We start from the raw sequence: 24,850 nt of genomic DNA on the forward strand, positions 1-24,850 counted from the left end.
GACCACAGGGCGGAACTCATAGTAGTCTGGCAATAACAACAACAGAGATCTGCTGTAGAACCCTGGTTGTCATGCAAACCCATCTGTGACCTGCGGTCATGTGACGGGGTCACCGAAGGGCGGGATTAAAGACGTGCTTCCGGTAAGCGTTAGTTAAATGCCGCTGACAGAGATTGACAGCGGCATTTAACTAGTTAACAGCCAGGGGTGGATCGCAATTCCATTCTCGGCTGTTGCAGGCACATATGTCAGCTGTATTGATCAGCTGTCATGTGCTCGGAACGGTGCGGGCTCAGCGCGAGAGTCAACACCAAACAGGGGGAGTCCGACATGGGTGTACTATTACGCCCAATGTCGGAAAGGTGTTAAAGAGTAACTGCCAATTTTAGCTTCATAAATCAATAGTACACATACAAATAAGAACCTTTGTAATATAACTTATCAGAGAATTCTGCTTCTTTCACTCTCATTTCATGGGTAAAATCTGTATTCAGTGAAGGCAAATTTTCCCAACATTAAGATAGGAAATGGCAATTGGGGCTTATATAGAGTTCTACAGAGAGGGAAGGGGTCGGAGGAGGGAGAAGCTAGAGGCAGACACAGACGTTCTGCTGCAAGTTCTCCTGAAAAGCCAGTTACACTTTAACAAAGGTTGAAGCATTGATATTTTTCCAGTGAAATTTCACGCAATTCTGGATGAAAATCTGTATTCAATGAACACAGACTTTCCCATTGCTAAGATAGAAAATGGCAGTTGGTCGTTAAAAAATTCAATGGAGAGGGTAGGGGGATGAATAAGAGGTAGGGGCTAGAGGAGAGACAGACATTCTGCTGCAAGTTCTCCTGAAACGGCAGTTACACTTTAGCAAAGGTAAGGGCATTGATATTTTTCTATTGAAATTATCCCATATAATTGAAAACAAACTGAAACAAATATGAACATAGGAAATTGAAATTAGTAAAATCAGTACATTATGTCACCAGAAGGCTCATACTGAAACAGAATCTGTCAGTTTGTTTATTTTCCCAATACTCCTTAATAGCTGTAGGTTCACTATATGATATCACACTGTGAAAAGAAAAGTTATAATCATCTGTGCACGGTATATAAATTACATAAGATATCTATATAATGTCGCCCCGGGATATAGTCATACAGTACGGGCTCGAAGATGTTTGCATCTATAGCAGCTCATCACCCATCTGTCTCTTTGATTTCTGGTTGACAAAAGCTGAAGATTTAAACAGCTCGGACCAGCGTCAGGGTTCGCTCCGCTGATCCGAACGAAGTGCTCTCCCAGACTAGAGCGCAGAAGTAGCTTGGCCTCTTGATAGCTTAGGATCCAGCATTTTGGCTAGCTATGGAGCTACAGGAGACTGCTCTAAAGCAGCTAAGAGCACAAATTGCTTGCCTGGGTAACCGAACACTCTCAGACTGCAAGGTTGCCAGTAACCTAAGTAAAAGGTTATGAATTATAAAGTAAAAAATCCCTCTGCGCTTGAGAACAGTTGCAATTTGTAATAATGTTTTTACAAGCACTCTGAAATTTTACCGATTTATACACTTGAGGCAACCACTTTTAGCCACATACCTTGGCCATGCAATGAATTATGCTGGCCTTGGCTTCTGAGCACGGCGCATGTGCCGGTTGCAGCTAGACCAAATATAGGCAATTCAGGGACACCCGCTTCACTAAACAAAACCGAATTATGGCTTCAGCCCAGACTATGTGACTATTCCCCTAAGTAGCTCAGATAACTAGTAGCAGGTATTCTGGATATAGCACCATGGATGATTACAGCTTTCTTTCACATAATGCAATTTCATACAGTTTAGGTAAAAGCACAATGCTATAGGGTACAACAACACAATAGTGGCTGTTTACTGGGGATTTAAATTTACCGACTGTTTCCTTCTTTGAGTGTTACATGATGTTCTAACAGTTTTAGGCATTCTGCTCTCAAGGCTTTATCATACACTTGGTGGCTAAAGCCATCTGTGGCTTTAAGGCTATGCAGGGACAAGTAGCTTTACCCCTAGACCCACTTTACCCCACTCAGGTTTTAGCCAAGTTGATGCATTTTAAAGCCCAGTTTCCTCATATTCGCAGTGGCTGATATAGATATATTAGAATAGATAGAGCTTTGTGACAGCTGTAATGAATGTCATTACATTTTCTTTATTTTTCAGACGTTAATATTCAATCATCAGATCTACTATAGACAATCTTCCCAAACTATCAGATTGACAAACATAATCAAAGTGTGCGTGAGGCGGATATGACGGATTGGTGTGCTAGCTTGCTCCCAACTTTGCTAACTTTTTTTGAGATCTATAAAGTACAATCCCAGTTCAGAACCTCTTCTACTATTGTATTATAGCCTGTATTCCGTGAATGGTCAGCGGCAAAGAGCGGTTATGCTGGTCATCATGGTAATGAACTTGTAGTCTACGAAACAATGTCATGGAAGGAGTTTTCTTTACTAAGCGTAGATCCAAACGATACAGTTTCACAATTGTATGACCAATGACCTTTCCCGTGTGGGCAGTGCTTCCTCTGCGCTTCAGCCGCGTAGCTGCTGCAACGTCGGCCTGTACTCTAATGATCCAGAAAGCTTCTTTGAATTGAACTTGTTAAGGAGGACAATACATGGCTTAAAGGCTCGTCGGTACGAATACAGGACATTCTTTTTCTTTAATTTTTCAGTGGTTTTCCAAGATTTCAAATTTATTTGCAAGATACAAAAGGCTTCCCCAGTGATGCATGATTGGCATATAGTATAACACATCATGGCAGAGACTTCCATCGCCCTCCAGCAGTATGAAAAGATACATGTTTGCAGAAATAAAGAGCAGCAATTGCCCATGAGCTCTATAGATACGGTAAATAGCCATCTCCATTTTAAAGATGAATGCAAGGTAGCCCCCAAAAAGTCAAAGAAATCTGACCCTTTTATGCCGATTTGTTATAGGCAGATATCAGTACCATTGACCATGTGATGATGATCTTAGAAAACATTCTGCAGTTGAGGACATAGAGGTTATAGATCTACTATATAGGATATGATGGCTGGAAATGTGCTCCTAGTAACGACTAAAGACATATAGATAATACTTCTATGTAGGCTCCAGATAGCTACACAGCAATGTTTTCTAAGTATATCACATGGCATCTGATATATTGCAGTCAATATTCCGCCACACCATTCAAGACCGTTAGCGTCACCTTGTGGTTACCTTTCTCTTCAGAAAGCGGTTTGCTACAGTTATGTCCTTCAATGTTTTTAGTTACAGTTTTTCGGATGGACCTTTTTGTAGACCTCAATCTCTTAATCAATGATGTAGCTTTAGGATACCAATCTGGCAGCTGTCATGTGCAAAATGGAACTGCCTACTTGTGTCCCAAAAAGGTATAAGAACCCTACTTGCTTTATACATAAATCTTACAACAGTGGCAGATATATCAAGGGAAACACACCACAATTCTGGGACAATTTGTGCTAATAATACAGTCTTTCATGACTTGCATTATATATATTAGACATTTTTTATGACTTATCCGACAAGGGGATGTGACCTCGTTAAAAAGAGGCGTAGTATATATAAATGCAAAAAAATGTATCAAAAATGTTATGCACATTTCAGGGAGAAAGTAAAGTAACTAATAGGTGGTGTAAACTTAGACTGTACTGTCTTAAAATTAAATTTCTAAAATGGTGTGAACCATAGTCTAAGTTTACATGGTCTGATAATTAGGCAGTTTAAATTAAGATGCCTCTGTGTTTTAAAAGTGGAGAAAATATGGGTGGAGATTTTAGAGTATGAAGTTATAGGATGCCAGCAAGTGCCTACTCAGCTTTACCTATGGCAACATATAATGAACTGTGTCGTGACTGTGAAGTGTTGTTACCCGTCTCCGCAATTATTAACAACTGATGGGAAGTGATTAAGTGAATATTCCAGTGGGTGCTGCAATGGAAGTATGGTTACATGTGTGTTTAGAATGCCTGTATGATTACATGAGAATTATATGGCCAAGGAATAAGGTTTTGTTTTTTATAATGTTAATAAGGAATCCTTTGTGAGTATTCCTTAAAGCATATGAAAATGTTATTACTATGCCATCATCTTTAAAGAAGACCTCTCATCTATAGCTTTTCTTTTTAAATTAAATATGCGTATATGTATGTAATGTAGTGTGAGTGTGTTAGTGCATTCTCCTTCTGCTGCTCTCTCCGGTGTCCGGCGCCGTTCCTCTGAATGGCGTCACCACTCTGTAGACTCCTCGGGTCACGCTGTGCTCTGTGTGACCTGTAAGTGGCCTTTACAATGTAAGCCTGCGGAGCGCCAGAACAAGGCCCCATAGGCTATCACTGTAAGGCTGGGGTCACACTTGCAAGTGCAATGCGAGAAACTCGCACAAGTCTCTCACATCAATACCCGGCACTGCCACCGGCACTCGGACCGGAGCATTCAGCTGTATAGAAATACATGCAGCCGCACACTCCGGCCCCAAGTGCCGGGTATTGATGTGAGAGACTTGTGCGAGTTTCTCGCATTGCACTCGCAAGTGTGACCCCGGCCTAAAAGAGACTTCCGGCTCAAGCATAGCGCCTTCAATGAATAGCTAGTCACAATGTCGGTGACGTCACTGAGAAGTGGAGCAGAACAGTGCTGGATACCGCAGAAGGCAGAGGTAGGCCAGTATATTAATACACTCACACCATATTACATGCATGTATACACACATTTAATAAAAAGATGGGAGGGCTTCTTTAAAAACACAAGAAACATTACTCTTTTTTTTTTAAATAATGTTCCATCTCCACAAAGGGACATGCCTATGAAGAGTGGCAAGGGCAGTAATTATGCCTAAACTAATATTATGTTGTAAACTATTATACAAGTGTTCATTTCAAAGTGATGTGTAAAAAGGTTTTGAAGAAAAAAGGCAAGGCCGTGTCAATGTCAGAACAGTATTCATGGACGGTCCATATCCAAGGCCCTGTAAATAGGCATCGGGGTCCGTCACCTAGCTGCCACGGACGTAACAGGCAGTGTATCTGTGATGTGCATTGTGCAGAATCAATATCCAATGTAAAAATGAAATATTACTCAGGCTTGACCACTCCAAGGAGTGCTCTCTCCGGCTTACTTATGGTGCCAATGTTCTAATTAACTACTGTGGTTTATAGCCACCAAATGCATGATGACGTGGACGTGTCTACTAGTTTTACAAACTTTATAGCTTCACCACTGACAATAACATTGAGGTTTCATTGATGTCCACAACTGTAGCAAACAACATGTTGGTTAGTAGCAAAAAGCATGAACACCTTTCCCTCTGGTCGCAGGTTAGTGTTATTACCAGCTGCACACTTACTTGCGTTGTTCATAAATGGAGCAAAATCTGTAAATAAATATCAGTTGTAATTGAGAACATTCAGGCAACATGGCATCAATTATTGGGGAGACAAGAATGAAACTCTAAACTGACTGTTCTCACTATACATAGGAACATTTTTATGGACACTAAGATGTATGGACAAGTTAACCAGAAACCGTGCTGTGTGCCTTCTTCATTCTTCAGCCTAACAACTGAAATCCCAGACATATGCTGTGCTTCTCACAGCTGGTGACTGCCACAATGTTATGGGGTTGCCTTACCTCCTTTGACCAGACCACCGTTCTCCTGCATCATGGCTTCCTGATTACCAATTTGTGATGCGATCTTGATGATTTACCAGTGACGTGGTTGTGAAGCAGGTCTGAGCTGTGAGCTCTGAAGCATAGGAGGTGACCAGGGACATAGGATCCAGCCAGCTCAGAACTGGACTTGAAAACTCTAAAGCAAGGAGCTTCAAGGTGCACTCTCCTTGCCTTGGAGACCAGCCACCACTCAAACTTATGAGTTGGCCAATAACCTAGTCAATAAGTAGTAAACTCAATTTTATACTAAATTTTTGATGAGGAAAATTGCAACATTTCTTGCTTTTACAAGCATTTTGCATATTTTACAAATAGAAGATGTTGAGGCAACCCCTTTAATACAGGTTTGACAATCCTCTGTGAACTAAACGATCTCAACCCCTTTCTGATACATTTTAATTACACAGATGAATTGTTGCAAATTATCCAAATTATAAAGACGCTGAGCCAGTTTTCGAACATAACCTAATTGTGTGTGAGTCTTAATAAATCTGGTTTAAGGGAATTCAGTGCAACAAAGTGGTCTAGATTGGAAACAATGTAACAGCGGTGAGTTATGTGCTGCCGATACGTCTAGCTCAGAGGATTGCTTAAACTGCTACAATGTAACCATCTGTAATTTGTTACAACTATTTGGCCAATATTGGCTTCTGAGCTGTAAATTTGAACCATAAAGAACATTTATTGATAGGAAACAAATGCTGAACACTTTGAGGAACAGAAATACAAAGGCATAATAATGCTGTATATACTTTCAATATTATTATTATAAGACTAGATAACCCCTTTAAGCACTGTTTTTTATCACAATGGTTTTCTGGCCTTGTCCTTGAATACAACGTGCCTAGACTCGGTGTAATCCCAATGCGCATACAAACCTACATATCGGCAAAATGGACTTCAGTCCAAAAAGAAGCAAGCTCTCCCCAATGTGTGTGTTATCACCCTTATTGAATGCTTTTCTGAACATGGTACAATCTGTCAGAATTTAATGTGTCCATAAGATGTAAAGCATTTCTCTTACACATGGTTATCTATACAAATTAACTCTGCCTTTTTAATAAGGATTAAGTTCTTCTGGGAATTTGACCTAGAAACAACTCTCATACAGCAGTTACAGGTATTTCTATAAGATGCACAAGCTATTTGAAGTAGTGTTTAAAGGAAATGAGAAGATTTATCCTCAAGGATTAAGTATTTAGAACATAAATTGATTTTTGGCTTTTAACAAGTGGAACAAAACGATTAAGAAAACACTTCTTAAGAGCAGAAGTCTAATTCCAGGACCTAGCAAGTGCAAGTAAAGGAAGAAGAGTAATTGTGCTCATATATATTTACATAAACATGGACTATAATCACTGAACTGTGGCTTACCGTAATCTGTAACCGATTTAGGGGCGCGCTGGTCAGAGTCGGCATTACGCTTCTTGTTCTTAGACTTCCAGGCATGATAAACTTTGAGCCGCCTGTGGAACTCCTCTCTGCATGCGGCCAGCAGCTCGATATCTGTTCACAACATTTATGGGGGCAAAAATATTACTCCGGTTAGTGCAACCATGCGCTTTAATGTGTACCTCCAATTAGAGAAGACAACCTGATTACATCCTAAACCATTTCGGAGTGACTTTGTGCAGTAATTTTTCAGTTACTTGCCCTTGAAGCTTCTCATGCATTCTATTTCTGAGACAAGAAATAAGTATGCGATAGTTATTACTGTCCTTTCTATGTTCGCCCTCATGCAACAGGTTTTTCTTGTCACTTGGTCATCGAGGAGGTCAACCACCTACCATGGTCTCCTAAAATCCCTTACTGGTCAAGTACAAAAACAGAATCCACCCTTATACCTATTGATTATGTAAATCTGAGATTTACATTAGGATGTGTCTCAAAGACCTCAAGAAAAAGTTGGCTGACCATCCAATATGTATGGGGTGGCCTTTCGAATCTTCCCCAACAGATCACGTTGGAGTAGATAAGGGTAGAGCATTTTGAATGAACACCCAAACCTCTTTTTGAAAATGCATCAATTCTCAGCCAAGCTGAATGTTCAAGTATATTGGGGAATCGGGAATGAGAGCGGTCGGTATCCATCCTATGTATGGCCAGCTTTAGCCTTTAATATAGGTTAGTAGTGTTTACGGGGCACTAATGAGTTACAATGTAACTTAGCTAAACTATAAAAAATGGGGTTCTTAAAGTAGTATGCGAGTTTCCAAAAATAAATTCTAGTGTAAAATTAAAAGTTCTCCAATTTTCTACAATACTTTCTGTATCAACTTTTCGCAGTTTTAAAGGGAACCCGTTATTTCATGCCCAAACCACGGCCAGCCGGGAATATATTTCTTTGAGACGCTCCGGAGATTTAGAGAACATATACTTTGAAGTTTCTTCAGATGCAATGGATGGAGATGAGACTGGTCCAGCGACACCCACCCCCCCCCAGTCAGGCTTTTCCCCACACCACTGCAGGTGATCGACAGGTCTCTCCAATAGCAATAGATATGTCAATTCAATTAGTCTTAATTAATTAATCTTAATTAATTAATCAATTAATCTTTCCAGTACATTTTCTGGTCCTCCTATAGTGTTTACTATATAAGCCATGCATAACACATTTATGAGAAGAGAGAAGATGCTATAACTTAAAGGGGTTGTCCAGTGAAAACAAGTTAGGACCTATCCACTGATAACTTGCCGAACAGAGGGTGTCCGACCTCAGAGATTTTCACTGATCTGCAGGACAGAAAACTTTTATTCCCATTACAAAATGGAGCAGCAGATCAGAAGCCTGATCGCCGCTGCATTCATTCTCAATGGGGCTGCCACATAAAGCCAAGCACAGCACTCAGTGGCCTCATGGGAAATGAATGAAGCAGCAGTTGAGCATGGCATGCGCAATGCAGCTGTATTCTAATGGGGATCAAAGTCCCCATACACCTAATTGCCAAATAGTTGGACCCTCAAGAATCAAGTTATAGGAGATAGCTTGTTTTCACTGGGCAGCCCTTTAAATCTATTACTAAGAAGATACTTAGAATTATAATGAGTCGTGTAAAAAATATAGTATGAGGCGATATTCTACATAAGAGATTATAAGTTGTAATAAAAGCATGCTTTATGTGATTATGTGAGATGCATGGTTTCATTTCCGATACACAGTATCAAATGTATTGCAGATTTTGCTACAGCCACGTGACATTTCCCTTTTCCAATATATCATTTCAGTTCATCTTAAATACTGACACCATTTGCAGAAATGGTGAAATCAACTTGTTAGTTGTGATGTGCTCCTGGAGATCATATCATGTTCTCTGTTCGGTCTTAGGAAAATAACACTGACTTCACAAGAACTCTTGTTTCATAGACGATATCCACTAGAGATTGCTCATTCACGATATATTCAGGTTTGTAGCCATTTTGTACAAGTAGGTTGTAAATTATTTATTATACCATGACATTTAATTCAGAATCATTTTCTTAAAAGAGAAAAAAAATATTTACTGATTGATCAGATTCCATGGCCTTGGAATTTAGGGGAAGGAGACTAACATTCTGAGATAAAAGGAACTGTGGAATGGACAGAGCTGCAATGCTGCTCCTAGAGCAACTGTGAACAGAGCCTTACATGTTGGATATAGCGGTATAGACCTTCCATCTGATGTGTATGAACGTCTTTTCACCATTGACAGAAGATGTCAAGGAAATAAGGATCAGACCACTTGAATTCAATCTTCACTCCTGTAGTTCCCCTGTTAGATAAGGCACCCAGGTATTCGGAAAATGTAAAATACTAATTACTGGCCAAGGTGTTACAGTTACTAGCCATTTTTCTACTTGTATCATATATATTTTTTCACATGTCTGACTTTTCTCTAGAGGTAAGATACAGTACAGATCACTATGCATAACAGCTATACTGTGGAGCTTTTAATATGATTGCAAAAAAGAAGAGCCGGATGAGTAGATATGTTTTTTTTTTTTAACTAATCATGTTTAAAATTAAAGAAGCACTGCCATCAAAGTTGTTATCCTCCTAATACATTGCAATCATCATATTATATAGCACTGTGTACTTACAATTGCTCATTTTGTCTTTATACCCAGTTAATGCTTCTCTTTTCTCTGCTCTATGTAGAAACAGTAAGTCTCTTGTCCCTGAATTTATCACTCTACTTGTCAATGCTTGACGCAGCTACTCCACCCTCCACCCTTCCAGGGACTATTGGAGTGACTTATGACTCATACAGGGAAAACTGTCCTCCTGTTTCTACATAGAGCTTAGAAGAATTCAGTTAGTCATTTTTTAATCACGTAAATTCATAGCCCTAATGGAAAAGAGAAGAATTAACTGGGTAGAAAGGCAAAATGAGCAATTGTAAGTACACAGGCCATCTTTCCTGAGGTGTCACTCCGGGCTGCAGTTTTAAAGGTTTGATTTTCAAAACCAACTTCAAATGATAAAATAAAGTTATAAAAGAACTCACAGACTTCTATAGAAGGGTGTTGTGGACTTGCTCTGTGACCTGTGCACATGTTACTGCGCAGGGAGGGTGAATGACCAATGTCTTTCACCTACTGTAACTGGTGTTAACTATAGGTTTAAAGGGAACTGGATATGTTGACAATGGTATCTGATCTGCAGGCAGGATGCTATATAGGAGGAGCTGATTGGATTGATATACATTTTTGGGGAAAAGTTTTGGTATAAGGCCAGGGTCACACTTGCGAGTGTGATGCGAGAAAATCGTGCGAGTCTCTCGCATCAATACCCGGAATACAAATACATGCAGCCGCACGCTCCGGTCCGGCAGCGGTGTGACCCCGGCCTAACTTGCATTTTATTAATTGAAATCCATGATGATTGTGAGCATAAGAGTCCAATGGGTTGTCATTTGCTGAGTAAGACCGCCCACTGGACTTGTATGCTGACAAATACCATGGATTTTAATGAATATATAACAAAGTTATACTAAATCTTTCACCACAAAACTATATATCAATCTGCTCCGCTTCTCCTTCTCTATACCATATTGTCCACAGGTTGGACTGTGACAGGTACTACTCCTTAACTTTTCATTGTAATTCTGCCTGTGATGAAAAGCAATCTCTTATTGTTCATGAAGTGTCAGTCTACTAAAAGGCTCAGTGGCCAAAGTGAAAACTGCAAAGCTTTACCATTTTGTCATATATACTTAATGTATGAATTCCCTATAATTTATATCTCATCATCATTTAGAACTACATAAAGACCTCAATTGGCATGGTTCAGGTATATAAGTCATGTCCGCCTATGTGTTCACAGCACACTTTTCCATCCACCATAACCTTAGATTATGCAGTCCTGTCCCTCTTTACATAGTCTCTATTCTCAGACATTTTGTGGCTTATCAGAAATTATTAGTGTGATAAATTAGTTGTTTGACATTTTATAGGAATACTCAATACTTGTATTATTCCTTATGTAATACATGCTCAAATATAAAATATTGGGGCATAAGGTAAAAGTACCAAAATTCTAGCATCTTTTAAAAAACCCTATCTTTCATGAGTTGCACAATATATATCACGAAGATTAGATTGATTTTGACTCTTCCTTAAAACAGGATGTGGACCCGGTAAAATCGGAGTGATTTATTAGGAAAGGGAAACGGTCTGACCTGCAACCTCCTTCGCTAAAAAATCTCATCAAAATTGTGGTAAGAAATTCTGTTATAGAGTAGGCCAACTAATAGACAGATGAATCAAACAGCATGAACCACTATGATAAATCAGGCACATTTTCAGACTATCTAGGTTAAGATTACACAGTCTAAGAGTTAGACATTATTGATACATTCGCCCTTTGATTTTACTGAATTTGATCAACATGTTATTTATGGAGTATATTCGTTATTACATATTTTAATCTAGTAAAACCTTCATTTTTTCTTTATGTTCTTCTCTAATGAACCAATATACATTGAAGTATTATGTTTACACAATAGCTGAAAATCTACAGAAGACGCTAACGTTCTAACTTCCAGCAACAGAGCTGGGTCAGCTGGTCGCCGAAATTTGGGTTCTCCTGCAAAATGATAAAAATGAAGCGCTCTGCATTCTCTCCGCAGCCGTCATTTCAGTTTATTTACTGTGCACGCTCTCAATTAGTCACAGCTAGCGCATTAATAGCTGCTTTTCTCGACTTACCACATGAAGTATTGATTGCGTCTCGGAGCTCGGCATATTTCCACTTGCTTAAGTCATGCTTCTTGACGCTGGCGGCAGATTTTGTAGCCTGTACTTGCACCCCCCTACAACAGCACCACACACAAGTTATTTTATACGACAAATGACATTAAATACCAACTACAAGCTATGCAATAAAAAGCTTTTAGAAATTACATGAGAATAGAAATCTGCAGGATGGCGGATGCAGAACGCTAACAAATATTTGGTTTGGGCTCCGGAAGGTATATTTTAGCTTTCACTTCTGACAAAATAATAAACCATGTGATACACTAGTTGATTTCTGTATAGGAATGGAGAAGAGTAAAGACCTTCAATGATGTACAGCGCCAGGGAAAGCAGTCACAGCAAAAGTATTCGGCCGATACATCTAAATTACTAGACGTGCCAGCAGTTAGTCAATTGTACACTTTGATGGCGCACCACTTGAGCATGAACGCCTACTTGGAAATAAGTGTCTCAATATATAAAGAACTGTGCAATTAGCAGAAAAGACTTGGTCACAGAATGGAAGTTGTTTTCAAAGGTTAAGCCGACATATCCAGGTAGAGAAAGATGTGGCACCTCCTAGAGCCATGTTCCAGGACAACGCATCTTGGCATGCTTGATCTTCGACCTAAACTTTCTGACAGAATATCTTATGTGGTACGGAAGGGATTGCATGGAATATGAGCGCTGGGATTACTGAGCAGCCTACGGAGTAAATCCATTTGTAGTGTATGGCGACAACCTTCATGCTCTTTGACTCCATAACATTTCCAAGGCTCCACTGCCTAATGCTTTTTTTTCACACTGAAGGTTACCATCTATAATGCTGTTGTACAAAAGGGAACATGAAATTCATGATCCTTTCTTTTCTGGTTACTTTATATTAACATACAACGGTCTTCCATTAAGACTTTGCGGTACATGCACTTCATACGATGCAACTAATGGAAATGATGCCTCAGCCTGGATTTTATTATGTGTTAGCGCTGAAGATCAAAGAAAATATCCACAATGTTGAGTCCCTTTGTAAATATGTTGTGGTTATTTTTAAATTGTTTTTCAACCATTTTTTTTTCTAAGAGATAAAGTTTCTCCTTGAGGGAAACAGCCAAGTGAGACTTATTAGTCAGACAATGCTAATGCTCCCAGGGAAAAAGTACATAAAGAGGATCTTCTCAGAGGAAGAGAACATGGTCTCTAGGGCCATCTACTGAGGTTGCAGTTCTAGAAGGCAAAAATTACTCTTTGAATAGCCTTGTTACACAACGTAAGGCCCCATAAACATTAGACTACTAACGTCTGCCGAACCTGCCGATTTGGCCGGCACTCTATTGCGCACCGGGCAACTGACCATCAGGAGAGAGGTCAATCTAATGTGTGTGGTTGGCTTCAGGATAAAATGCTAAATCTGGTTTATCCTAAATAAACCTGATATTAATATTGTGCCTGTCTATTTAAGTCAGTAGAAGCATTGGTCTGAACTGGCTATTTATTGTCCAACCAGCGATTGTTATGACTGACTGGGATTTTGGGTTAATCCGTCGCTGATTTAACATACTTTGGCCTTGAATCAGCATTGCATCCTGTTGTACACCATCCGTATAAAAGGTGACTTTTCTAATGTATTCCTTTGATAACTTTGCTGTTACCACTCATTTCATAATGATATCTACACTACGAAGTGCCCTATATTTTTTTTTTCATTATGTGTCAAGGAAGTCAATATTAACCCTTAAAAGAGGCTTGCAAAATAAAATGGGTAATAAAGCTAAACAAGTACCTTGTCCTAAAGAAAAAATACCTCTCTTGGATTCTGGTTTAGCGTTATATCCCAAGTCATGTGGCAAGGATCTTCAAAGGGCTGTTTAGTCCAGTGCCAAAACACCTAGCCTGCTTTTTCTTGAATAAACCTGATATTACTATTCTGCTTATCCTCTTAAGTCAGCCATTGGTTGCCTTAAAGGAGAAGTCCCACGAACAAAAGTTAATTTTAATCAATAGATATTGGAATAAAAACAAACTCCACAATTAGATGTGTTTAGAAAGAATCTCCCTGTGCTGAGCTAATCTTATAAATGTGCCCCTGCTGTGTACTGTGTAATGGCTGTGTCTGACCGTACGGGGACATGGTCTGATCATACCACAGGTCCTGGGCGAAGGGACACAGACATAAGACAGTACACAGCAGGGGCACATTTATGAGATTATAAACACATCCAATTATGGAAATTATTATTATTCCAAAATGTATTGATTAAAATCAATTTTGCTTGTGGGAAAACACCTTTAATGACTTCTAAGAATGAAACCTCCAACCGATGGCGCTAGAGACCCTGTTCTCTCCCTCTGTGAGAGGCCATTTGTATTTCTCTGACATGGCGCAGTGTTTCAGCGGAAAACATAATTCTTAGTGTGAGTAGGTATGACACTGGACAGGTTGCATCTAATTCAGAACTATAACTCAAAAATGACCACCTATTTCAATACATTTTGAAATTTGATACATGTCAAAATGTGTGTTACCATGTATTTGTACAGCCATTGTATAACTTTCTTATAGCTATTATTTTAGCTAAAATACTGTAAGAACATAACTGACGAAGACCTTATTTCATATAACAAATAGCTCAGCAATACACACAAGACAAATGACAAGCACACGCGCGCGCATTGAGGAACAAAACCCATTAGTATTTATAATTTTTTTACAAATAAAGTCAATACTGTCAGAAACCATTAGTTCTTTAGATGATGCTTTTAGATTGATTCAATCCCAACATTAAAAGCATGCTGGAAAACAATCACCAAATCAAAATATTTACATATCATTTCAACAATTAAATGTAATTAATGTATAAATTAAAAAAATTGGTTAATATTAATGAATAAATTAAAAAATATATAAATATATAACATGTCCACATTGATGGTCTCACCAACCTAGACAGAATGTCAGACATTTCTTTGGCCATTTCATCCCTGAAGAAACGGTTAATGAAATAAAAAGTGAATAATAAGTGAATGAAGCAACAACATAAAAGTAAAAAAAAAAAAAAATCTTAAAATACACCATATATATCTATCAACACATTATAAATTACCCTCATTGGCTCTTGGCAGTTACCAATTATTCCCAAAAGGTTCCCAACTAAATCCCAAGATTTAGGCTCAGTCAAAACCGAGATCACAGGGATCTTTGAGTAAAAGTTTGGGTATGTTCTCATTTGTCATTCATGTATAGTAGAGATCTCGCCGATACTAGGCAGGGTGATTTTTTTTTCTTTTGGACGCAACCGTAGATCTTCAATGAATTTTGGTACTTAATTTGCCCATGCTTGTACCAACCACATGATACTGAAAATCAGGGATGCGGATAGAAATTATCTATACCCTTCCGATTATCTAGAAAACTTTTCTTGCGTAATCTATCGGTCTCTTTAAAGGCTTATAGGAGATTAGGATAAAATATAAAAAGACAAAGCAGAAAGACTCCCCAGTTTTAAGGGCAGTAATAAATTGTGTCAATATTAACCCTTTCCAAGATATCAATATTAATTCCCAGTTGGAAAATGGATTCTCAGCTAATTTTGCACATGGAAGCTACAGCCAGACAAATATTTCTCCTAAGAAATGCCCGACTGGTTCTTGTGATGAAAAAGCCATCAGGAGTTTCAGAGCATGCACTTCGGTAAAAGGTCATTTAAAGGCAAGTAAAAATGTCAGCACTTTTTTCATTGAAATAAGACTTTATGGTATTTTATTCAGGACTGAGGCTACTATGTCCAGATCAGGTAAATCCAGTACTTGAACAATTCTTATGGTGCTTCGAGCCTCACAAATAAAAACGGTCAATGCTGCTCATAGCTACCAATGCCATCAATTCATTAGAAACATTAACATTGGAATATAATTGGTTAACATTTCTGAGGGCCTATGTGACTGGATATGATTTTAAACATGTTAGTAAAAATGCTTGAAAAATATATTCTATCACTATGGATGTATTTTTTTAGCAAAGAGCACTGGTCCTGTGATCCCCATATTCACTCATTGTCTATGAATCTATGCAGGAGACGCATAATGGAAGCATGTATTGATCACTCCCCCCTAGTTTCAGGTGAAGACAGCAAAGCAGTGTGTGTATGTGTGTAATGGTGCTCCGCGTTAACACTAAAAATAGCTGTTATCACAACAAATTATTTAAAAGGGTTTTTAAAGGCCAAAAAAAATCGGATTCTCCCTGTAACGAGCCCCCAAACCACCTGTCATCTTTTGGTTACTGGTCTAGCTCCTCTTCAGTCCTTTAAACAGACCCTCCGTAGTAACAGAAGGAAAAGGAATGTAGAAATAATTCAATATTTCTAACATACAAGTATACGGTCAGCAAGGTATACTTGAATAAATATTCAATGAAATGGTTTATTACCTAGGAAGATTTAGCGATTTATGGAACCATCTAGATTTGGGCTTTATTCATAATTAAACCATGAGTGGGTAGTGGAATTGTGCCTGTTTTCAGGACATGAGACATCCTTTTTACTATCATTGTTGAATTCTTGTATGAATTTTTGAAATTAATAAAAATATTGACTATTTATACATTCCTTTTCCTACTGTTTGCTTGAAGTATTGTGATATTGGAGTGTGACCTTAGTGTGTTCAAGGACTAATATGTATATATCCTCTTCAGTCCATGTAGCCATCCTTGTGGTCTATTATTATTTATACTCTGGGCTTCCTGATAGCTCTCCCTCTGTATCTCTAGACTACATTTCCCAAGAGACAGTGTGCTCTGGCCTCTTTGTCAGGGCAGTATCGATCCACAGCTCCCTCACTCTCTCTCAGTGCCCATCCACTCCATCTATACAGCACCATCCTGAGACTCCTACAGTCTCAAGATGGAGAAATTATTGTCCCCAATAATTCTCCCTCTTAACATTTTCCCCAATTCATCTAATATGCGCAGCCCTGACACTACTGAAGTCAATAATGTTACAGACAATACTACTACTATAGGTGATGCTGGTACTATACAGGCTCAGTGTACTGTAGGGCAACAATGAGTCTTATAACATATTCATTTATTCTAATGTAAGCTGGCACTATCCTTTCTGGCCAAAGTCACAAGATAATAAAATTGATATTCTTCTCTGTGGACCTTATACCTCCTATGTAGCTCATGTTCTCCTTCACTTCTCGAGGACCCCAAGTTATGTCCACCACAATAACATCATGGTTCAGTGTACACTACTTTAAAGCAGCAGGCTGAGCCCCATATGTTGTGTGCAGGCTGTGCTTGGCTCACATGCTATGTTTCGTTCAAAGCACAGACTGGAAATCTCTATACTCTGTGCTTTGAATGGACTGTAGCACAAAGCTACCACATACGACTTCTCAGGAAAAGAGCAGAATTTTAATATTAAGTAAACAGCTCAGGAACAGAGCTAGATTTTAATACACATATATAGTATGAAGTTTCTCAAAGGCTTTACAATAAAGCTCAAGGTTTCTAACATTACAGGAAGTAACATAATGGATGCATGTTACGGTTCGCTAAAGAACAAATAGCCAAAATGGCAGCCCCTTTCTGACATTAGTTGGTGCTCTGCAGATAATGGCCAAGGATGACGCTGACAGATTTCCGGCTCTGCATGTCTTTGGACGTTACATGAATACTGCATGTTCGATGCTTAACCCTGCATTCTGACCACAAACGTGAGAAAATAATCTAAAAAGGGAGCCATGTTCGCTCAGTATGACCTGCACTGCATGAAGGGGGCAGGGAAAACATTAGCCACTAGATGCAGAGCAGCAAGTTATCTCAAAGGGGGCATTTGGTAACTTGTCTTGTAGAGTCTAGCATCATGCATACATTTCTTCCCATTCCTGAAGAATTAAAAGTATTATCCATGATTTTCGAAAAATCTACCCTAGAGTAATGAATGATATAAAATAAAGAATTTAACACTACTTCAACTAGATCTGACACCAGATTTCAGAATACAAACTACAAACGTTATCGAATAGATATCTTCAATATGGGGTGAAGTTGGTGTACTTGCTGCAAAAATTCATCTCAGAATGGCTGCAGAACTATTTTTAAAACGTTGTTAATGAGCCTAAATGAGTCCAGCTGTAGTCCAATGGCACCTCATGATCATGCTGCACGGGGGCAAATGTTGCGACAGAGAAAGGCTCTCGTCTATCCACACAGATACTGCAGATGCTATTGACTATTACATTTAAAGAGAATCTGCCAGCACGTTTTTGTTATGTAATCCAATGGCAGCATGATGTAGGGGATGAGAGCCTGATTCCAGGAATATGTCACTTACTGGGCTGTGTGCTGATGTTTAAATAAAATCAGTGTGTTATCCGCAGATTATCACTACAGGACTAGGTGTCTCATGCTTCCTAGTCCTCCTGCTCTATGTAACCCCGCCCACTGCACTGATTAGCAGCATTCTGGCAATACACAGTGAACACAGAAAGCTACCAATCAGTGATGAGAGCTCAGCATTTAGAGAAGTGCTACATCTGCAGCAGGAAAAATGTGATTTCATCACAACAGCTGCACCCTACAGAGTAAGTGACATCGCAGGAATCAGGATCTCTTCCCCTACATCATTCTGCACTCAGATTGTAAAAGATCCCCTTTAATCGGTTAAAACCTGTGTCTTTGTTGTGATATCAGGCCCTATTCTGATGGTCTACAACAGTAACTGAAATCTTAAAAGATACACAAATATGCAGTAAACACACAGTGCACAGGCAATATAATACAAGGTTTTTGACCAAAGTAATACAGTGGGGTCAAATGAAAAACATACATTGTCATTTTGTCCTTTCCTCCACCAGCCCTGAAAACAGAAGACAAGCTATATTAGTTTAAATGTGTCATTGACCCAATTTTGGCAATCTCAGATTTGATAATTCCCTTCATGTGTCGTCGCTGCTTTAATTCAATATATAATGATCTCTGCTGGAACTCGGCAAAGGATTATATTTTCCGGTTGACTTTAATCTTTTCAAGTCTTTTACAGGATAACATGATTAGCGAAAATAAAATTAGCAATAATTAAAAAACCTTTTCTTTAATAATTATTTCCAGAACCCCCTACAAAGCCTTTAATGTGAAAAGACCTTTGTGAATTCCCTAATTGCCTATTCAATTGAACACTTTTTTTATTTCTTCATTTCTTTTAAATTTCCATTATATGTTCAAATCTCACATGCAGGTCTCAGATGATTAAACATTTCATGTGTGTATGAGACATCTCTTACTTGGCATTTGTCGGACAGGGCACAGTGACATCCGGTATTACGCTGCAGAAATAAAGATTAGATTGTGCACTTTTAAAGGCGATAAACAGTATAAGAAAGTGAATATTTAGGAACAGAGGCTAAAGCCGTGTAGTGCAGTGGCTAACATAGAGCCATGTAACTATGTAGAGCAACCCTAAGGCTTCTTTCACACTAGCGTCGGAATCTCCCCGTCGCAATGCGTTGGGGAGAGATTCCGACGCTAGCGTTTAACGCACTGCACAACGGAGGCAGCGGATGCATTTCTCCGGCGCATCCGCTGCTCCATTGTAAGGTGCGGGGAGGTGGGGGCGGAGTTCCGACTGCGCATGCGAGGTCGGAAAAAGCGGTCCGTCAGGAGCAAAAAACGTTACATGTAGCGTTTTTTGCTCCCGACGGTCCGCCAAAGCACGACGCATCCTTCGCTCGACGGATGCGAAGTGTGGCAATCCGTCGCAAATGCGTCGTCAATACAAGTCTATGGGGAAAAAACGCATCCTGCAAGCACTTTTGCAGGATGCGTTTTTTCTGCAAAATGACGCATTGTGACGGATTGCAGAAAACGCTAGTGTGAAAGTAGCCTAACAAAGACAGCCATCAGACGTGTCCACAAGATTTTCTCCAAAGTACGCTTTAAAAAACAAAATAAAAAATACACATATATAAAAATCTGTATATGTGTGTCTGTGAGTATATATATATATATATATATATATATATATATGTATATGTATATACATATATATATATATATATATATATATATATATATATATATATATATACACATACGGTACATACAGTGCCTTGCGAAAGTATTCAGCCCCCTGGAACTTTTCCACCTTTTCCCACATATCATGCCTCAAACGTAAAGATACCAAATGTAAATTTTTGGTGAAGAATCAACAACAAGTGGAACACAATTGTGAAGTTGAATGAAATTTATTGCTTTATTTTAAATTTTTGTGGAAATTCAAAACCTGAAAAGTGAGGCGTGCAATATTATTCGGCCCCTTTAACTTAACCCCTTCATGACCCAGCCTATTTTGACCTTAAAGACCTTGCCGTTTTTTGCAATTCTGACCAGTGTCCCTTTATGAGGTAATAACTCAGGAACGCTTCAACGGATCCTAGCGGTTCTGAGACTGTTTTTTCGTGACATATTGGGCTTCATGTTAGTGGTAAATTTAGGTCAATAAATTATGCGTTTATTTGTGATAAAAACGGAAATTTGGTGAAAATTTCGCAATTTTCACATTTTGAATTTTTATTCTGTTAAACCAGAGAGTTATGTGACACAAAATAGTTAATAAATAACATTTCCCACATGTTTACTTTACATCAGCACAATTTTGGAAACAAAATTTTTTTTTGCTAGGAAGTTATAAGGGTTAAAATTTGACCAGCGATTTCTCATTTTTACAACGAAATTTACAAAACCATTTTTTTAGGGACCACCTCACATTTGAAGTCAGTTTGAGGGGTCTATATGGCTGAAAATACCCAAAAGTGACACCATTCTAAAAACTGCACCCCTCAAGGTGCTCAAAACCACATACAAGAAGTTTATTAACCCTTCAGGTGCTTCACAGCAGCAGAAGCAACATGGAAGGAAAAAATGAACATTTAACTTTTTAGTCACAAAAATTATCTTTTAGCAACAATTTTTTTATTTTCCCAATGGTAAAAGGAGAAACTGAACCACGTAAGTTGTTGTCCAATTTGTCCTGAGTACGCTGATACCTCATATGTGGGGGTAAACCACTGTTTGGGCGCACGGCAGGGCTTGGAAGGGAAGGAGCGCCATTTGACTTTTTGAATCAAAAATTGGCTCCACTCTTTAGCGGACACCATGTCACGTTTGGAGAGCCCCCGTGTGCCTAAAAATTGGAGCTCCCCCACAAGTGACCCAATTTTGGAAACTGGACGCCCCAGGGAACTTATCTAGATGCATAGTGAGCACTTTGAACCCCCAGGTGCTTCACAAATTGATCTGTAAAAATGAAAAAGTACTTTTTTTTCACAAAAAAATTCTTTTAGCCTCAATGTTTTCATTTTCACATGGGCAACAGGATAAAATGGATCCTAAAATTTGTTGGGCAATTTCTCCTGAGTAAACTGATACCTCATATGTGGGGGTAAACCACTGTTTGGGCACATGGTAAGGCTGGGAAGGGAAGGAGCGCCATTTGACTTTTTGAATGAAAAATTATCTCCATCGTTAGCGGACACCATGTCGCGTTTCGAAAGCTCCTGTGTGCCTAAACATTGGAGCTCCCCCACAAGTGACCCCATTTTGGAAACTAGACCCCCCAAGGAACTTATTTAGATGCCTAGTGAGCACTTTAAACCCTCAGGTGCTTCACAAATTGATCTGTAAAAATGAAAAAGTACTTTTTTTTCACAAAAAAATTCATTTCGCCTCAATTTTTTCATTATCACATGGGCAATAGGATAAAATGGATCATAAAATTTGTTGGGCAATTTCTCCCGAGTACGACGATACCTCATATGTGGGGGTAAACCACTGTTTGGGCACACGGCAGGGCTCAGAAGGGAAGGCGCGCCATTTGACTTTTTGAATGGAAAATTAGCTCCAATTGTTAGCGGACACCATGTCGCGTTTGGAGAGCCCCTGTGTGCCTAAACATTGGAGCTCCCCAACAAGTGACACCATTTTGGAAACTAGACCCCCCAAGGAACTTATCTAGATGCATATTGAGCACTTTAAACCCCCAGGTGCTTCACAGAAGTTTATAACGCAGAGCCATGAAAATAAAAAATATTTTTTCTTTCCTCAAAAATGATTTTTTAGCCTGGAATTTCCTATTTTGCCAAGGGTAATAGGAGAAATTGGACCCCAAATGTTGTTGTCCAGTTTGTCCTGAGTACGCTGATACCCCATATGTGGGGGTAAACCACTGTTTGGGCGCACGGCAGGGCTCGGAAGGGAAGGCACGCCATTTGGCTTTTTAAATGGAAAATTAGCTCCAATCATTAGCGGACACCATGTCACGTTTGGAGAGCCCCTGTGTGCCTAAACATTGGAGATCCCCCAGAAATGACCTCATTTTGGAAACTAGTCCACCAAAGGAACTAATCTAGATATGTGGTGAGGACTTTGAACCCCCAAGTGCTTCACAGAAGTTTATAACGCAGAGCCATGAAAAAAAAAAATAATATTTTCTCAAAAATGATCTTTTAGCCTGCAATTTTTTATTTTCCCAAGGGTATCAGGAGAAATTTGACCCCAAAAGTTGTTGTCCAGTTTCTCCTGAGTACGCTGATACCCCATATGTGGGGGTAAATCACTGTTTGGGCACATGCCGGGGCTCGGAAGTGAAGTAGTGACGTTTTGAAATGCAGACTTTGATGGAATGCTCTGTGGGCGTCACGTTGCGTTTGCAGAGCCCCTGATGTGGCTTAACAGTAGAAACCCCCCACAAGTGACCCCATTTTGGAAACTAGACCCCGAAAGGAACTTATCTAGATGTGTGGTGAGCACTTTGAACCCCCAAGTGCTTCACAGAAGTTTATAATGCAGAGCCGTGAAAATAATAAATACGTTTTCTTTCCTCAAAAATAATTATTTAGCCCAGAATTTTTTAATTTTCCCAAGGGTAACAGGAGAAATTTGACCCCAATATTTGTTGTCCAGTTTCTCCTGAGTACGGTGATACCCCATATGTGGGGGTAAACTACTGTTTGGGCACATGCCGGGGCTCGGAATTGAAGTAGTGACGTTTTGAAATGCAGACTTTGATGGAATGCTCTGCGGGCGTCACGTTGCGTTTGCAGAGCCCCTGATGTGGCTAAACAGTAGAAACCCCCCACAAGTGACCCCATTTTGGAAACTAGACCCCGAAAGGAACTTATCTAGATGTGTGGTGAGCACTTTGAACCCCCAAGTGCTTCATAGAAGTATATAATGCAGAGCCGTGAAAATAATAAATACGTTTTCTTTCCTCAAAAATAATTATTTAGCCCAGAATTTTTTATTTTCCCAAGGGTTACAGGAGAAATTGGACCCCAAAAGTTGTTGTTCAGTTTCTTCTGAGTACGCTGATACCCCATGTGTGGAGGTAAACCACTGTTTGGGCACACGTCGGGGCTCAGAAGGGAAGTAGTGACTTTTGAAATGCAGACTTTGATGGAATGGTCTGCGGGCGTCACGTTGCGTTTGCAGAGCCCCTGGTGTGCCTAAACAGTAGAAACCCCCCACAAGTGACCCCATTTTAGAAACTAGACCCCCAAGGAACTTATCTAGATATGTGGTGAGCACTTTGAACCCCCAAGTGCTTCACAGACGTTTACAACGTAGAGCCATGAAAATAATAAATCATTTTTCTTTCTTCAAAAATGATGTTTTAGCAAGCATTTTTTTATTTTCACAAGGGTAACAGGAGAAATTGGACCCCAGTAATTGTTGCGCAGTTTATCCTGAGTATGCTGGTACCCCATATGTGGGGGTAAACCACTGTTTGGGCGCACGTCGGGGCTCGGAATTGAGGGAGCACCATTTGACTTTTTGAATACGAGATTGGCTGGAATCAATGGTGGCGCCATGTTGCGTTTGGAGACGCCTGATGTGCCTAAACAGTGGTAACCCCTCAATTCTACCTCCAACACTAACCCCAACACACCCCTAACCCTAATCCCAACTGTAGCCATAACCCTAATCACAACCCTAACCCCAACACACCCCTAACCACAACCCTAACCCCAACACACCCCTAACCCTAACCACAACCCTAATTCCAACCCTAACCCTAACCACAACTCTAATTCCAACTGTAGCCATAACCCTAATCACAGCCCTAACCCTAACCCTAACCCCAACACATCCCTAACCCTAATCCCAACTGTTGCCATAACCCTAATCACAGCCCTAACCCTAACACTAACCCCAACACACCCCTAACCCTAATCCCAACTGTAGCCATAACCCTAATCACAACCCTAACCACAACACACCCCTAACCACAACCCTAATTCCAACCCTAACCCTAAGGTTATGTGCCCACGTTGCGGATTCGTGTGAGATTTTTCAGCATCATTTTTTAAAAATCCGCAGGTAAAAGGCACTGCGTTTTACCTGCGGATTTTCCGCGGATTTCCAGTGTTTTTTGTGCGGATTTCACCTGCGGATTCCTATTGAGGAACAGGTGTAAAACGCTGCGGAATCCGCACAAAGAATTGACATGCTGCAGAAAATACAACGCAGCGTTTCCGCGCGGTATTTTCCGCACCATGGGCACAGCGGATTTGGTTTCCATATGTTTACATGGTACTGTACACCTGATGGAACACTGCTGCGAATCCGCAGCGGCCAATCCACTGCGGATCCGCAGCCAAATCCGCACCGTGTGCACATGGCCTAATTCTAAAGGTATGTGCACACGCTGCGGAAAACGCTGCAGATCCGCAGCAGTTTCCCATGAGTTTACAGTTCAATGTAAACCTATGGGAAACAAAAATCGCTGTACACACGCTGCGGAAAAACTGCACGGAAACGCAGCGGTTTACATTCCGCAGCATGTCACTTCTTTGTGCGGATTCTGCAGCGGTTTTACAACTGCTCAAACAGAAAATCGCAGTTGTAAAACCGCAGTGAAATGCGCAGAA

The 24,850-nt window shown here is 39.8% G+C and overlaps 1 protein-coding gene across 6 annotated transcripts in view; it reads right to left on the minus strand.

The window, feature by feature from the left end:
* Positions 1-24,850, minus strand: part of MYO6 (myosin VI) — a 326,341-nt gene that overhangs the window by 5,702 nt on the left and 295,789 nt on the right. The window contains exons 29-34 of one of the 6 annotated variants that reach the window (XM_069726510.1): positions 19,208-19,249; positions 18,754-18,783; positions 14,864-14,902; positions 11,897-12,000; positions 7,085-7,216; positions 5,385-5,411 (exon numbers count right to left, since the gene is read on the minus strand). In XM_069726510.1, coding sequence (XP_069582611.1) covers positions 5,385-5,411; positions 7,085-7,216; positions 11,897-12,000; positions 14,864-14,902; positions 18,754-18,783; positions 19,208-19,249 — 374 coding nt within the window. The remainder of the gene's footprint in view (positions 1-5,384; positions 5,412-7,084; positions 7,217-11,896; positions 12,001-14,863; positions 14,903-18,753; positions 18,784-19,207; positions 19,250-24,850) is intronic. The other 5 variants (XM_069726512.1, XM_069726511.1, XM_069726514.1 and 2 more) reach the window with 5 other exon arrangements.

Source organism: Ranitomeya imitator, chromosome 5 (assembly GCF_032444005.1).
Source record: "Ranitomeya imitator isolate aRanImi1 chromosome 5, aRanImi1.pri, whole genome shotgun sequence".
In the NCBI taxonomy this organism is placed as follows: Eukaryota; Metazoa; Chordata; class Amphibia; order Anura; family Dendrobatidae; genus Ranitomeya; species Ranitomeya imitator.